The 14,293-nt window shown below is 47.4% G+C and overlaps 2 protein-coding genes across 2 annotated transcripts in view; one reads left to right on the top strand and one right to left on the bottom strand.

Moving 5' to 3' along the window:
• IL12A (interleukin 12A) overlaps positions 1-2,557 on the top strand; it is a 3,736-nt gene extending 1,179 nt beyond the window's left edge. The window contains exons 2-5 of the mRNA XM_027894873.1: positions 332-439; positions 556-597; positions 700-864; positions 2,405-2,557. Coding sequence (XP_027750674.1) covers positions 332-439; positions 556-597; positions 700-864; positions 2,405-2,557 — 468 coding nt within the window. The remainder of the gene's footprint in view (positions 1-331; positions 440-555; positions 598-699; positions 865-2,404) is intronic.
• Positions 2,558-3,731: 1,174 nt separating this feature from the next.
• Positions 3,732-13,431, bottom strand: CARD8 (caspase recruitment domain family member 8). The gene is made up of 14 exons (XM_027894869.1): positions 13,142-13,431; positions 12,844-12,897; positions 12,260-12,310; positions 10,741-10,788; positions 10,587-10,630; positions 10,401-10,450; positions 9,429-9,649; positions 9,085-9,335; positions 7,927-8,061; positions 7,521-7,659; positions 7,147-7,200; positions 6,959-7,033; positions 5,784-6,059; positions 3,732-4,707 (listed from the first exon to the last, which is right to left on the bottom strand). Exons 1-14 carry the CDS (start codon positions 13,248-13,250, stop codon positions 4,688-4,690), a joined length of 1,527 nt encoding a protein of 508 aa, XP_027750670.1. The 5' UTR covers positions 13,251-13,431; the 3' UTR covers positions 3,732-4,687.
• Positions 13,432-14,293: the final 862 nt, after the last annotated feature.

Here is a 14,293-nt window from a genome sequence, read left to right as displayed (position 1 = left end):
TGAAAACCAAACTGACAGAAAGTTCTGCAGGGAGTTGATGTCTGAGAGAAGAACTGAAAGCAGAAGAGGCAGAGCAATTCCCACCACCATATAAACCAAATCTGTGCAAAGCCTGAGCTTATTCCCAGTCTATTATTTTCCACCTTTCATATTTAACCAGAGCCCTCATCCCTAGGATTCAGCTAAGCTGGGATCCAGCCCATATTTCTGTATTTATATATATATATATACATAAATATACATATATATGTATAAACTACACACATATAAATGTATAAACTGTCCTATGAAACTGAGTCAGTGGCCCTTTTTTATCCCCTTTTTCACACAGGAACTCAACACCCTGGGATTTGAATGCACCCTGGAAGAGGTTCATCTTGAAGATATCACCAAGAACCAAATAAACACAATAAAAGCTTGCACAGCTGAAGATGCAGGGGTAAAAGATAGAAATATATATATAAATACATATATATATATATAAAATTTAAGTTCCAGCCTATATTTTCATGGAACAGACATGTAATTCACATTAATTTCTGCTTTAATTTGCAGGCTGGGAACTGTCCAGCACTGGAAAGATCAGCTTTTGATAAGGTAAATTGCAAATTTCCTATAAGAATCCCTTTTTTTTTTCCCCCTCTCATTCTGGATTTAACAGCAGATTCCCACATTTCCTGCTAATTCTGCCCTTCCCAGAGTAAATGCCTGCAGGGCATCTACGAGGATCTGAGAGCCTACAGGAGGGAGCTCAACAACTTACCCGACCACCAAGTGCTGGCAAGTCTGGATGAGATGATGAAAGTGAGTATTTTCTGCCTCCTCCCTTCTCTCAGAGACCTCAAAATTAGAGAAAATACAGAATAAACCTCAAAAAAAAGGAGTAAATACAGAATAAACCTCAAAAAAATGGAGTAAATACAGAATAAAAGGGCCCCAGCTCTATTTCCTCTCCCAAATATTGGGATATAACAATCTGGGAGACTGAAAATGGATGGACTGGACTGTGATAAATATTAGTGAGGAGAGGGATGTTAAAAGCTAATTAAAAAACCCTAATTAATTACCTTTGTGTTGGCACAGCATCTCCCAGGAAAGGGTCTCCAGACAAAGCTGGCCCTGGGCTTATTTTAAAACCAATTCCTGGGCAGAAAGAGCCTCTGAAGGGACAATTTTGTCTCAAGGCAACGACAGCTGTCCATCCTATTAATTATATCATTATTTCCAGTTTTATCCTAAGTCTGTTAATAATATCATGAAATATCTCAAAAGTTATGCTATTAGTTACATTATTTCAAATGTTAGCCTATGTCTAGTTATTATGTCATTAAATTTCTCAACAGTCACCCTCTTAATTATAACTTTAAATATTTCAACTTTTATCCTATGTCTAGGAATATCATTAAATATTTCAAAATTTATCCTATTATAAAAATAAATATTTCAAATTTTTCCCAATAATTACATTCAATATTTCAGATTTAACCCTATTAATATCATTGAATATTTCAAAAATTACCCTCTTAATTATAACATTAACTATTTCAACTTTTACCCTGTCTAGGAATCATATAATTAAATATTTCAAAAGTTATCCTATTACAAAATTAAATATTTCAAATTTTTCCTATTAATTGCATTCAATATTTCAAATTTTACGCTATTAATATCACAAAATATTTCACAACTTAGCCTAGTAATTATAACATTAAATATTTTAACTTTTATCCTGTCTAGGAATTGTATCATTAAATAATCCAAAATTAATCCTATTCTAACATTAAATAGTTCAAATTTTTCCTACTAGTTACATTCAATATTTCAAATTTTATGCCATTAATATAATGGAATAATTCAAAAATTACTCTGTTAATTATACCATTGAGTATCTCAACTTTTATCCTTTCTAATAATGGTATCATTAGATATTTCAAAATTTACCCTATTATAAAAATAAATATTCCAATTTTTTCTAAATAATTACATTCAATATTTCAAATTTGATCCTATTAATATTATTGAATAATTCAAAAAATTACCCCATTAATTCTACCATTAAACATCTCAACTTCTATCCTGTGTCTAGCAAATACTGCAAAATTTGTCCTGTTCTGACGCTAAACACTTCAAAATTTCCCTATTAATCACATTTGATATTTCAAACGTTATGCCATTAATACCACTGACCATTTCAAAAATTACCCCCTTAATTACACCACTAAACATCCCAACTTTCACCCTCGGCTGTTACTTCTTTTCTTCCATTTTATTTTATCCCCTCAGTAACACCACAATTCCTTCGCTATTCAATCCCAATTAAACCACTCCGATTTCAGCCACCGAATCAAACATTTCCCAGGTTTCAGTGCCCCCCCCCCACATTCCCAAATTTTCCCCGTGGCAGGCGCTGAACGGCGGGTGGGACATCCCGGAACGCCGGGTGGGAGCAGCTCCGGAGTCGTTCCGGGAGGCTCTGCGGCTGTGCCGGATCCTCCAGGCCCTCCACGTCCGCTCCGTCACCATCTCCAGGATGATCAGCTTCCTCAGCTCCCTCTGAGCACCCTCAGCACATTCAAGGATTCCTTGGAGAGAAGAAAAACAACCCAACCAACCAGCAGGATCAATCCACGGGCTCGGGATAAAGGAATTTTTGCGTGTTGAGCTTGGACATTCCTAGGAAATAAGCTACATCTTAGCACCAACTGTGATTTATCAGCTTTTATTTATTCAGCTTATTTTTCCCCCCCCCCCAAATTGAGGTCTATTTATAATTTCCCCTTTCCAACTCAGGGTATCCCATCCTGTGATTTATTTATGTTATATTATGTTATATTCCTTATTTATTCTATTTATTGCCCAATAAAATTCAAGTTGCCTTAAAAACTGTAGTGGTTTCTTTGCTCTTCCTGGAGATATAACAGGAATGTAAATATAAATAAAGCACTTGGAATATTGCTGGCACGTGAAGGTGAATGGGATATTTTAAAATCCTGTTTCCCTCTTGGATTGGGTTGGAATGAGATGGGCTTTGAGGTCCCTTCCAAGCCAAACCATTCCATGATTTCAGGATTCCAATGCAGAACTGAAGCTGTGGTCTCTCAGAGCACCCACAACGCACCCCAAGCTGTAAATCAGGAGGAACTCACACCTGGGTGCAGCTGGAATGCTGGAATTCCTCTTGCATCCCAGAGCTGGGCAAAGCCAACCTGAACCCCCCAGAAACACACTCTTCATTTTAAAAAAAGGCATTTTGATTTACAGAACCCGAAGGCTGAAGACCTGATTGTCCCTTCTGACCCTCAGCATTCCAACCACCCACCTTATTTCCATGGATTTACTCATTTCTGCTCTGGATCAGGGAGTCCTATAAAAGATTTGGGTTTGATTTGGTGTCTTGGTTGCCCTGATGGTCATTCCTTCCCCCTTTCTCATCCCAGCTGGAGGAGCCAAGGGCAGTTCCACTGGGGTTGGGAAACCTCCCATTGCTTTTTCCTCTCCCCCTTCCCCAAAATGCCCCCTGGCAGAAGATTCCATGAGGTCCTGAGCACCATTTCCCTCATCCACCCCCCTGGATGTCGCAGCAGCAGAAGCATCAAAGCTTGGAGAGATGGCAATGACCTCCCAACACTTCATCCAGCAGCTAAAATTAGAAAAAATAAATCCAAAATCATGTGTAAATCGTGTAAATGGTTCCTCTTTAATCCTCATTTTTTTTTTAAGTATGTTTTTTCTTTCATGAACACACTCAGAGGATCCCATGTCCAAGCATCCCATGTCCTTAAAAATCAGATAACCACAGATCAGGTCACCCCTCTCTTCTGCAAATCATGTTATTCCCAAATCTTTTCCAGTTCTGTAGCACGTGGGGGGCCCTTCCTGGGAATTCTGGCTCCTCCCATGGTAGTTCAAGCACCTAATTCGAGTTAAAATGAACCAAGTACAAAGTAGAAAAAGTTTCTCATATAAAAAAACCCCAAATTATACAACGTAAAAAAAACCAAAAAAACAAAAAACAACTGTCTGGTAAAAATACAGACCGTACAGAGAAGAGTGGAAAAGAAATTCCCAGGGCAAATTCCAAGCTGCCTGGAGTACATAGTGGTGCTTCTGCAAAATCAGTCTTTGGGATTTTAGAGAAGAGATCCACAGCTTAACAAGGACTGAATGTACAGGAGTATATACAGGAATTATATACACACAGTGATTCTGCAAAGGAATTTGCCTGCAAGTTCAGGATTATCCTTCCCTGATCTTGGACATCCAGGAGAAATCCAATGCATCCCCCGACTCGGGCGGTTCAGTGTGGGTTTGTGAGGGGATGGAAGTTCCTGCGTTAACTTTTCTCCCTGTTTTTCCCTGCTGTAAATGAAAATATCTCCCAGGGAGGGATCCTGGAGAGAACAATTCCACCTGGTTTGTTCCAGTGGTCCCATCTTCGAGGAGTGGCTCAGATGAGGTGACAGTGGTGAGATTCTCTGCGGGTGAAGCCCGGAGACGTCAGGATCCACAGCTCCTGGAAGTCCTGGAAGTGGTTTGTATCCAAAATTTCATCCACATTCCTTGAGAAGATCCAGCCTAAAGTTTGAGTGATGATGTTTTTGCATCCTCCTTCCTGAATCCCAGCAGGATCCCAGAGGGGCAGAAGGGTTGGATGGGGAAGCTCCCACTGCCTGCAGGTCCTTCCAGCTCAGCACTGAGCCGAGAAATCTGAGGGGAGGAAAAACACACAAACACACTGAGCTCTGGAAGTCACTGCAACGTTCGAGGAGAATTAAAACTGCATTAAAAAATATCCCAGATGAATAATAAATGTATTAACCCTCCCCCCCCCCAGGGCAGCACAAGGCTGGGGCACAGACAGGTTTGGGAGCATGAGCAGCTCTCCAGCCTTTACAGCCAGGGTGTTTTTTAGGGAGAATTAGTCATGGAATCTGCTTGGGAAAGACCTCCAAGATCATCCAGACCAACCAGCACTGCCAAGGCCATCACTGCCCCCTGTCCCCAAGTGCCACATCCACACAGCTTTTAAACCCCTCCAGGGATGGGGACTGGACCCTGGGCCAGGATTTCACGACCCCTTTCCACGAAGAAATCTTTCCTAATATCCAGCCTAAGCCTTCCCTGGCACAACCTGAGGCCATTTTCTCTTGTCCTAGTTAAGGAATTCAAAAGGAACAAGGTTTTGCTGTTGCAGAAAAAAAACCCCACATTTAGTTTTTGAGGATGATTCCCCTCGGCTGGGTCACAGAATCATGGAATGGCCTGGGTTGGAAGGGACCTTAAAGGTCCCTTCAGCAAATTCCAGCAGTTCTCAGAACTACTAAGTCATCAGTCAGGAAAAAGTGTTAATTAAAATCTATAAATACATAAGAATACATAAGAACAAATAAAAATACAGAAGAATAAAGACTCAAACTTCTCGCCTTGGGACTTGCAGAGAAGACCAAGAACTGGTTTGGGTGTAAAACACTGACCTGCTCGGTCAGCACAGCCAGGTCATGCTGAGAGTGCTCTCAACACAGTCAGTGCAGAAATATTCTTCATTTCACATCAGTTTGTCATTTCTTTTCCGTTATTTATTTATTTATTTATTTATTTATTTGGATTTTTGAAGGGAATGATGAAAACGCCACGAAAAAGAAAATCTCTCTGGTAAGGGAAGGGAGACAGTTTTGCCCTACATAGTCAACCATGCCCTGGGGATTTGGTGAATTCTCTGATGGGAATTCTAAAAACACAGCTGAGACACAGGGATGGGATTCAACAAACCCAGAGGGGGATACCTTGCAGCCTTTGCAGTAGCTCCTGATCACAGGATCCTTTATCACCCAGACTCCTCAGCAGAGCTTCTGCAGTGCCGCTGCTTTGCTGCCTGTCTCTCCACTTCCTCAGCACCAGGAACTTCTGCATATTGACATCTCCCTCCATGGCCTGAATCTCCTCGATGTCCTTCATCTCCACCTCGAGGTACTCGATGGCAATTTCCCTCCACTGCCGCCCGAACTGCTTCGCAACCGCCATCAGCTGCTGGTCCGTCAGGATTTTTGTTCCAATGCCATCTGGAAAGGCAGGGGCATTCTTCCTAAAACCCAACCTAAACCTTCCCTGGCAAACTCTCCTCTCCTCCTGTCCCCTGGGAGCAGATCCTGACCACCCCCTCCTGTCAGGGAGTTGCAGAGCCAGAAGGTCCCCCCTGAGCCTCCTTTTTTCCAGGCTGAGCCCCCCCAGCTCCCTCAGCCCCTCCTGCTGCTCCAGCCCCTTCCCTGGACACGGCCCAGAACTGCCCCCAGGACTCGAGATGGAGCCTCCCCAGTGCCCAACACAGGGAAAAAAAAAAAAAGTCACTTCTCTGGCCCTGCTGCCTCAGCATTCCTGATCCAAGGCAGGTGCCACCAGTACCACCTGCCCACCTGGCATGGAGCTGGGCATGTTCATGTTCAGCCACTGTCAACCCCCACACCAAGGTCCTCTTCCCGTGGGCAGCTTTCCCACTGCTCTTCCCCAAGCCTGGAGCGTTCCAGGGGGTGATTTGGGGAAGTCTTTAAATAAGTGAGCTCAGTTTCCCAGGACACCAGGATGGGCTGAGCTGGGAGGGACCCACCAGGATCATCCAGTCCAACCCTCAGCCCTGCACAGACCCAGCCCCAAAGTCACCCCCTGTGCCCCAGAGGATCATCTCAACCCTCCTGCAGCTCTGGTAGCCTTGGGGCTGTGCCCACTGCCCTGGGGAGCCTGTTCAGTGCCAACCACCCTCTGGGGGAAGAACCTTTCCCTGAGATCCACCCTGAGCCTGCCCTGACACAGCTCCAGCCATTCCCTGGGGGCTGTCCCTGCTCCCCCCAGAGCAGAGCTCAGTCCCTGCCCAGGGAGATGGAACTGCAGTGAGGTCTCCCCTCAGTCTCCCAGGACACAACCCCCCCCCAAACACGTTATTTTCAAGGCCACACAGAGGCTGCACCTGCAGTGCCACCAGTCTTCTGCTTCTTGCTGCAAAGTCCCCCTTCTGGCGAGGCTGGTTTCCTTTTTTTGACACCTGGGAAGGAAGCAAGAGGTGACGTCACCGGCGTCACATCTCCTGAGCTACAGGAGCAAGGAAGGGGCACCCAGACAAGCCACCCCAAGCCCAACATCTCCAAGCTGACTCACTGCCTGTGCTTCTCTTCTGCTCGTTCTTGTTCTGGTCATAGTGCAGCCAGTCCCCTGGGAAGAGTGGGCAGAGGAGACAAAAGGTGAGGGAGGAATTCCCAGTTCTTATGGCCAACCTTCAGTGATTCTCAGGCCCAAAGAGAAGGTTTTATATAATGAGATGATTTTTTTTTTCCCCTCCCTTTTATTCAGCGTGCTGCAGCACGTCAGGATATGCAACAGAACTGCATGTTCTCAATAATTTACAAAGTTATATTACATATACACGGAATGATATATTATAACATGCAGCAATATGCAGGGGGGTTGGAACTAGATGGCCTTTAAGGCCCCTTCCAAATCACTCCACGATTCCCTGAAGCCCAAAGACTCACGTTCTCGGAGTTTTGCTTTCCAGACAGTCGCATCAGAGTCCAGCTCAACCAGAGACAGGGTGAACTCATCAGGTTTCTCCACATACACTTCAATGTAACTCTTCAGTTTCAGGAGTGATCCATCAACAAATTCAATTTCCTACACAACATAAATATTTTAAAAATCAACGTCTACCCCAAACATAAACAAAAGAGGAGGCAACTGGGGCAGAGCCCGACTCCAGTCCCCCCGGAGTTCTGCTCTTGTGGCATCAGGAATTGATCCCAAAATTTTAGGGCTCTAAGAGGCAAATAGAATTTGAAAAACGGTCTTAATGCCAGTGCAGGAATGTACAGGAAAAGCCTTTTGGGGCTGTATTTCTATGAAGCTGCAATGCAGGAAGGGAGGGTCGTTTAAGGGACTTACCTCAGGAGTTATTTCAGCTTCTGGCTCACAAACCAATCTGTACCTCTTTCCATTCTGGAGTAATTTCTGGCACACAGGGGGCTTGTCAATCTTAACAAATTTCCTTTTTGAATGTTTGACAGCTTTGGAGATGTCCTGAAATTTAAAAATACGGTTTCGAGGTTACTCATTCCAGCAAAGAAATCAACATTTCAAACCCGTGTTCAGGGGGGGTGAAAAGAGATAAAAGGAGTTTACAACCCCAAATCAAAGGAAGGTTATTTCTCCCTGTCCTCACTGTATCAGGGTAAATTAAAGTCATGTCCCTGACACAGCTCCTGCCCAGCTAGATCTGAATCATCAGCACAACACCAATGTCCTAATTATCTTTCCATTGCAAGGAATTCTGCAAAGCTGTAACTTTATCCTGGTTTAGTTCCACGTCCTCTCTTTTCTCTCTGCTCTGTTCTCCTCTGAGGTTATTTCTGACGTGATCTTTGGCAGCAGGAAAACTGGTGGCATGTAGATGAACTCATTGCCAGCTGCCTTCGCACATTCCCAGGTAATTTCCAGTGGGAATGTATGAACTTGCACAGGTCTTGGATGGCCTCTAGCAAAGCAAATAAAAATTCATCTCAAAGGCTGAATTGTCTCCCTGGCAGATCACACTTCTGTTGCTGACCTGCCCTATCATCTGTAGGTATCTTTGGGTGATTTATATATAAAACAGATGTGAAAAACACAGCAGTGGGGAAGGTCAGGAGGAGCTTCCCGAAAATCCTCTGGGCTGACAAACATTTCTGTCAACACCAGTTGCTGCAGAGGTTAACTGGTGGAATTTGTGAGAAGAGCTGAAGCAGGAAAGTTGGCCAGCGTAAACACTTAAATATCACGCACCTTGGCCAGCACAATTATTAAATACCAGGCCCTAACTTGGCACATCTCAGCATGGAAGTTATGGAGAGATGGATATCCTTGCACGCGAACACCGAGGTGAGAGAAAAGCATCCCTTGGAATCCCCATCCCTGGAAGTGTCCGGGGCCAGGTTGGACAGGGCAGGCTGCTCCAGTGGGACGTGTCCCTGCCCACGGAGGGGTCAAAACCAAAGCATTCCCAGGATTCCACCCCCCAACCCTGATGGGGTGTGCGTGGATTGTCCCACCCGGCCCGGGCCTCACCTTTATGAAGGAGTCGTTGTTGGTCGCCACGTAGACCCGGAAGGACAGGGAGGGATGCTCATCCACGGCTTTGTAGAGGATGACGGCCCCGTGGTACTGCACGGGCTCCTGGCTCTGGATCAGGGGCCCCACGGGCGACAGGGAGCTCACCACCCACCTCACGTGCGAGGCCGAGTAGGCGGCCGAGGGCTCAATGGCCGCGCCGTCGCCCTTGACGTGCAGCACCTTGAAGGCCATGCCGGCACCATCACCTGGGGACAGCGGGGCTGCTCAGCACCCTCTGCTGCAGGAGCAGCACCCTCTGCCGAGGGAGCAGAGCCCTCCCAGCCCCCCCTGGCACTCACCCCCCAGGCACAGCGAGTGCGGGAACTGGATGGAGGTGAGGGCGGGCGCGGAGTCGCAGCGCACGTCGAAGAGGGGCCCGCCCACGATCCACGGCTTCTCCACCAGGCTGGAGAACTTGCTCCAGGACAGCAGGGAGTAGGTGATCCTCACGCGGCCCGTCACCTCGAAGATCAAGCCTGTGAGGCTGCACTGGTAGGTCCCTTCTCCGTCCAGCTGCAGCCTGGGGTGGGCAGAGACACGTGTTGGCTCGGTTTCCACCGCCAAAAAAAAAACCCCCATGGGAACGTGGCCTGGGGGGGGATAACGGAGCAACTCCCTTCCCAGCCACTTTATCTGAGCAGCACAGGAGCCACAACGATGTTTCTGGCTCCTGTCTCTGTGTTTTAGCTGCCAGTTAGCCACTGGCAGGGCCCAGCCAGTGCAGGCAAAGCTGGAATGGGCATTTTGTATAATATTTTGTATATTTGCTGCACGAGGCAGCTGCTGCCACACAGAAGGCTCAGACTCGAGGTCAGAGCCAACACTGCACATGGACAACCCCAACATCCAGCAGGGAGAACACCAAAGGATACCCAGACACCAACATCCCACACTGGTGACAATTCCAGGGCAGAGAGAGCGAGAACAAGGCTGCGATCCATGGAAAAATGCAAGGTCAGTGCTAATGGGGAGGATGAAGCAGGACAAGATTGCCTCACGTGTGTCCAGACTAAAATTAGCACATAAAAATGTTAATTACTGCAGCAGGATGAGGCAGGAAACCCTCCAAAGACTTTGCTTGGACCGGGATCTGGAGACAACACAGGCAGCTGCTCTAAACTGCTTGTTTTTAAGGATTTGGGGGCATCTTCCACTGTATCTTCAAATGCATTTGTGAAGCAAATTACCATTTTCCCACTTAAACCAAAGACTGAAGCATCTTCATCAGAACAATGTAAATTTACACCCAATATATTAAAAAAAATCCATACATAAATTGTCCTCCAGCAAGTCTCCTTGGGGTCACTTCCTCCTTCTGGTCCTATAAATAGATGTAAAAAAAAAAAAAAAAAAAAGAAAAAAAAAACTTTAAAAAGGTGGTGAGAGAGAGGAATTACAATTTGCAAATGATCTCCTGCAAAATACATGAGTTGGTTTTTTTGTCTCCTAAAACCTACGTTTTCATTCCTGCAGTGCTCGCAGGGTGGCAGGCACTTCTTTCCTAGTGGGGAAAAAAAGGAAGATGAGCTCATTAGAAGCAAAGTAATTAAACAGTCAGGCAAAAAAAAACCCCAAAAAAAAACAACAAACCCTCAGGAGATCCGTTCCTTCCTGATTCATTGCAGCTCGGTGGAGATTCCTTCTCCTCCTGTTCTTCATCTAGAAAAAAAGAAGTTTGCAGCAAATACCTCAGTCTCCAGCAGGTTTTGTTTTTATTTTCCCAATTCATTTTGCTTAAATTCATAACATTTTAAGGAGAACATTCCTTGATCCCACAGGACAACCCTCCCCCCACCCCCAGTTTAATTTGCTTAAATTCATAAAACCTTAAGGAAAACATTCCCAAGGTCAAGCCCTTGCACAGCGTGGGGATGAAGCTGACCATCAGGATCCAGCTTTGGCCAAAAGCTCACGAGTTGCCCAAACCACTGGGCATTTTCCCAGGGGTTAAAAAGAAGATTCATCCCCAGGACGAGCCTCGTTGTGCCAAAGTCAAAGTTCAACTGGCACGGAAACAACAACAGCCTCGCCAGGGAGCAGGGAAAACACCCATGCAAATGTGCTGTTTGCAGGGGATTTGTCCCTAAAATGACCTGGAAGTGCCTGGATGCTCCTTGGGGATTCCCAAATGGAAGAGGAGGTGACCCCTCAGGCTCGTAGCCTGGAGGGGGGATTCGGGAAGAGGTGGGCGGTGGAGCTGCCGAGCCGAGCGTGAGGATGGGATGGGATCCCATCCCAGAATTCCAGGGAGAGGGATCCCAGAGGGAGGTTGTCCCAAAGCCACCCCAGGACCAGCACCCCCTGGACAGGCAGGGCTGGGAGAGGCAGAGAAGGTCCTGCTGCAGCAACAGCCTGGCAAACATCAACCAATGCCCACCGGGCACTGGCTGCTTCCCAAGCCACTGTTATTCCAGCCCCTGGAGCTGCAGCAGGGATTGCAATCACATCAGGAACACCCACTGCACGTGGAAGCTCGTGCCCCCTGTGCCCCCCCCATCCTGGGGAAGCTCTCCAGCAATCCCAAGACGCTGGGGGTGATGGAAGGGCCAGCTCTAAATCCCTCCTGCCATCCCACATCACCCCTCCTGCATCATTTATCCCGGCTGGATTCCTCAAAGCCTGGTTGTGCAGGACAAAGACAAAGGACACAATAAAACCACACTCCCCGAGCTTCCTCTACCCCACTCCCCCACATCTGACCAGGGAAAACATTGTAATTCTTTAACTGAAGACTGATAGTCTTGCACAAAACCAGAATAAACCGCTGGAGGCACAACCTGTGGAAGTGCAAACCCCCCAGCTTTTCATCAGCAGCTTCCTTTAATTCTTTTCCTGTCCATCCTGTTTTGCCAGCTTTGCTGCCAAGTTCAGAGGAAATTTATGGCCCCGTGGTGTTTGGACAACTACTGTGCAGTAAAAACAACCGTGGGTATTGTGTCTGCCAGGTGAGAGAATCACGAGCTGCTGCCCTTTGATCATTGATGGGAAATCACTGGCTCCCAAAAATACCACTGGAAAAGCAATCTCTGGGTTAACATTCTGCAATAAGTGGGAGACAATTCCCAGGAGAAGCAGCTGGTTTGAACTGAACATCAGTTTGCATACAGGTAAATCACAACGTTATGCTCACCTGACTCCTCCTCGGAGCTGCTGCTGGAGCTGCTTTCGGAACTGGCCTCTCCTTAACAGATTAACACCCCATTGGGCACAGGTGGAATGAATCCAAGGATACATCCAGAGGGTTTGGATACATCAGGTGAGTCAGCAGGTTACATAATATAACAGAGCAGAAAAAAACACTGAGGCAGGGAAGATCACCAGGGCATCAAATCCCAACACCCTGGAAAACTTTGGGGTCACCCAGGCCCTTCCAGAGGGTACCTGTGGTGTCCAGCATATTCAGTGCTAATGCTTTATCCAACCTGGGATTATCTGGGAGCTTCACCCAGATAATTCACCCAGTTAAATTCTGGGTTTCCATGGCGTGCACCCAGGTGGGAGAAGCCTCGGTGGGAGCCGCGTGTCCCACCAGGGCCGTGACCCGCGTGGATGCACCAAAGGCGGCTGCAATAAATAATCCCTACGAACCCAAGTTGAAGAGAAACCAGCATTGCAAAATAAGGGACGTGCTTTGGGACGTGCTCTGTGGGGAAATTTGGGATGCAGGGCTGGCCACACCACCCTGAGTGGGAGGAGAGCCCCACGCGTGCTCACCCTCCGGGCGCTCCTCGGCGGAGCCCTCTCCCTCCGTGCCGTTGGACGTCACCTCTGCAAGGGAAAAGCAGGCAGGGAATACAGGTTGGAAAAAGGTTTAACCCTTCTCTTGGCAAATTTTGTGCTCAGCAGCTCAGGGAAAGGGAATAAATAGCAAATAAACAGCAAAGGATTTTAAAAATCGGGATAAACAATCAAACCCCATCCACAAACGCCGGTTTTACAGCAGGGTTTTCAAAGCCTGTGGTTACAAAATTGCCCCTTTCCATTCCAAAGGAATTTCACAAAATCCCTGTACCTTTTTCATCGGAAGAGAGGGACTCAGCTCTGCTGGAAGACAAAAGGAGACACACATGAGTGGATGTGCCAGTCCTTTCCCACGCTTCCCCAGGAGCAGCATTCACCATCTCCCGCCCCCTGGCATCACTCCTGGGCTCTGGCCAGGGAATGGCAGGCTGGGAGGTAACTTAGGACGGGGCTGGTGATTAAATATTCATATTCTCCAACATCCCCCCCGCTGCCCTGGCTCTGCCCTGGCCCTTTTGGGGCCGCCTGGCTCTGCTGCACGTGATTCCCAAAGGCCAGCCCTCTGTGCCCGTTGGATTTGGCAGCAATCCAGCCAATCCCCAGCAAGGCACAAAGCTCAGATAAACATGGGGATGTGGCAGAGAATCCACCAGCCCCATCACCCACTTGTGGCCTGGGGCAAATTCAGACCAAACTGCAGCCTCCCCTCACCCTGAACAAGGGAAAATCTGCTGAGTTTATCATTTCTGGACAAAGATCCGCTTTGGAAACCTTTGCCTGGAACTCCACAACATCTGTCATGCAGCTCCACCAGAGCTGTGCTAAAGGGAGGGAACGGCCCTGGGTGCAGTCACCATGGTGACAGCCAGCTCTCCTGCACTTTGGAGGCACCAGCAATACTCCAATGGGAAAGGTGGAACAGCAGGCAGGGAAAAAGCAACCATCCCTTTGCTTTTTGGGGTGCCACAGTGGCACCCTGGCCATGCCAGGGCACGCTGCCGATGGTGATGCCAAGATGTGGGAGTCACTGTTTGGCAGCTCAGCCCAGGAGGCTGATTTTGGGCCATCCCAGGAGGCTGATTTTGGCCATCCCAGGAGGCTGATTTTGGTCATCCCAGGCTGCCACTGCATCCACCACCTGCCTGCTCCAGGTCCCAGCTCCCAGGGTGCACATGGAATGAGTGCTCAGAGCCCTGGCTGCTGCCAGGCCGGGGCACTCAAACACAAAACTGACAAATAAATGAATAGGTGGTAATTACAGAGGCAGGAAAATCAACCCCTAACGATCGGATTTCTGAGGAATTAGGGGAAGAGGTGCAAGCTGGGAGGTTCCTGGGTGCAGCACAGCACAGGGGGTGCTCCATGCTGGAGCTGGAAGTTGGTGGGTCAAGGGGAGGAAGAACTGGGAAAGGGTTCCACAACC

This window comes from Empidonax traillii, unplaced genomic scaffold (genome assembly GCF_003031625.1).
Source record: "Empidonax traillii isolate 1590-97213 ecotype Southwest subspecies unplaced genomic scaffold, ASM303162v1 scaffold444:size1099390, whole genome shotgun sequence".
Lineage (NCBI taxonomy): Eukaryota > Metazoa > Chordata > Aves > Passeriformes > Tyrannidae > Empidonax > Empidonax traillii.
This window is presented reverse-complemented; position numbering and strand designations above follow the sequence as displayed.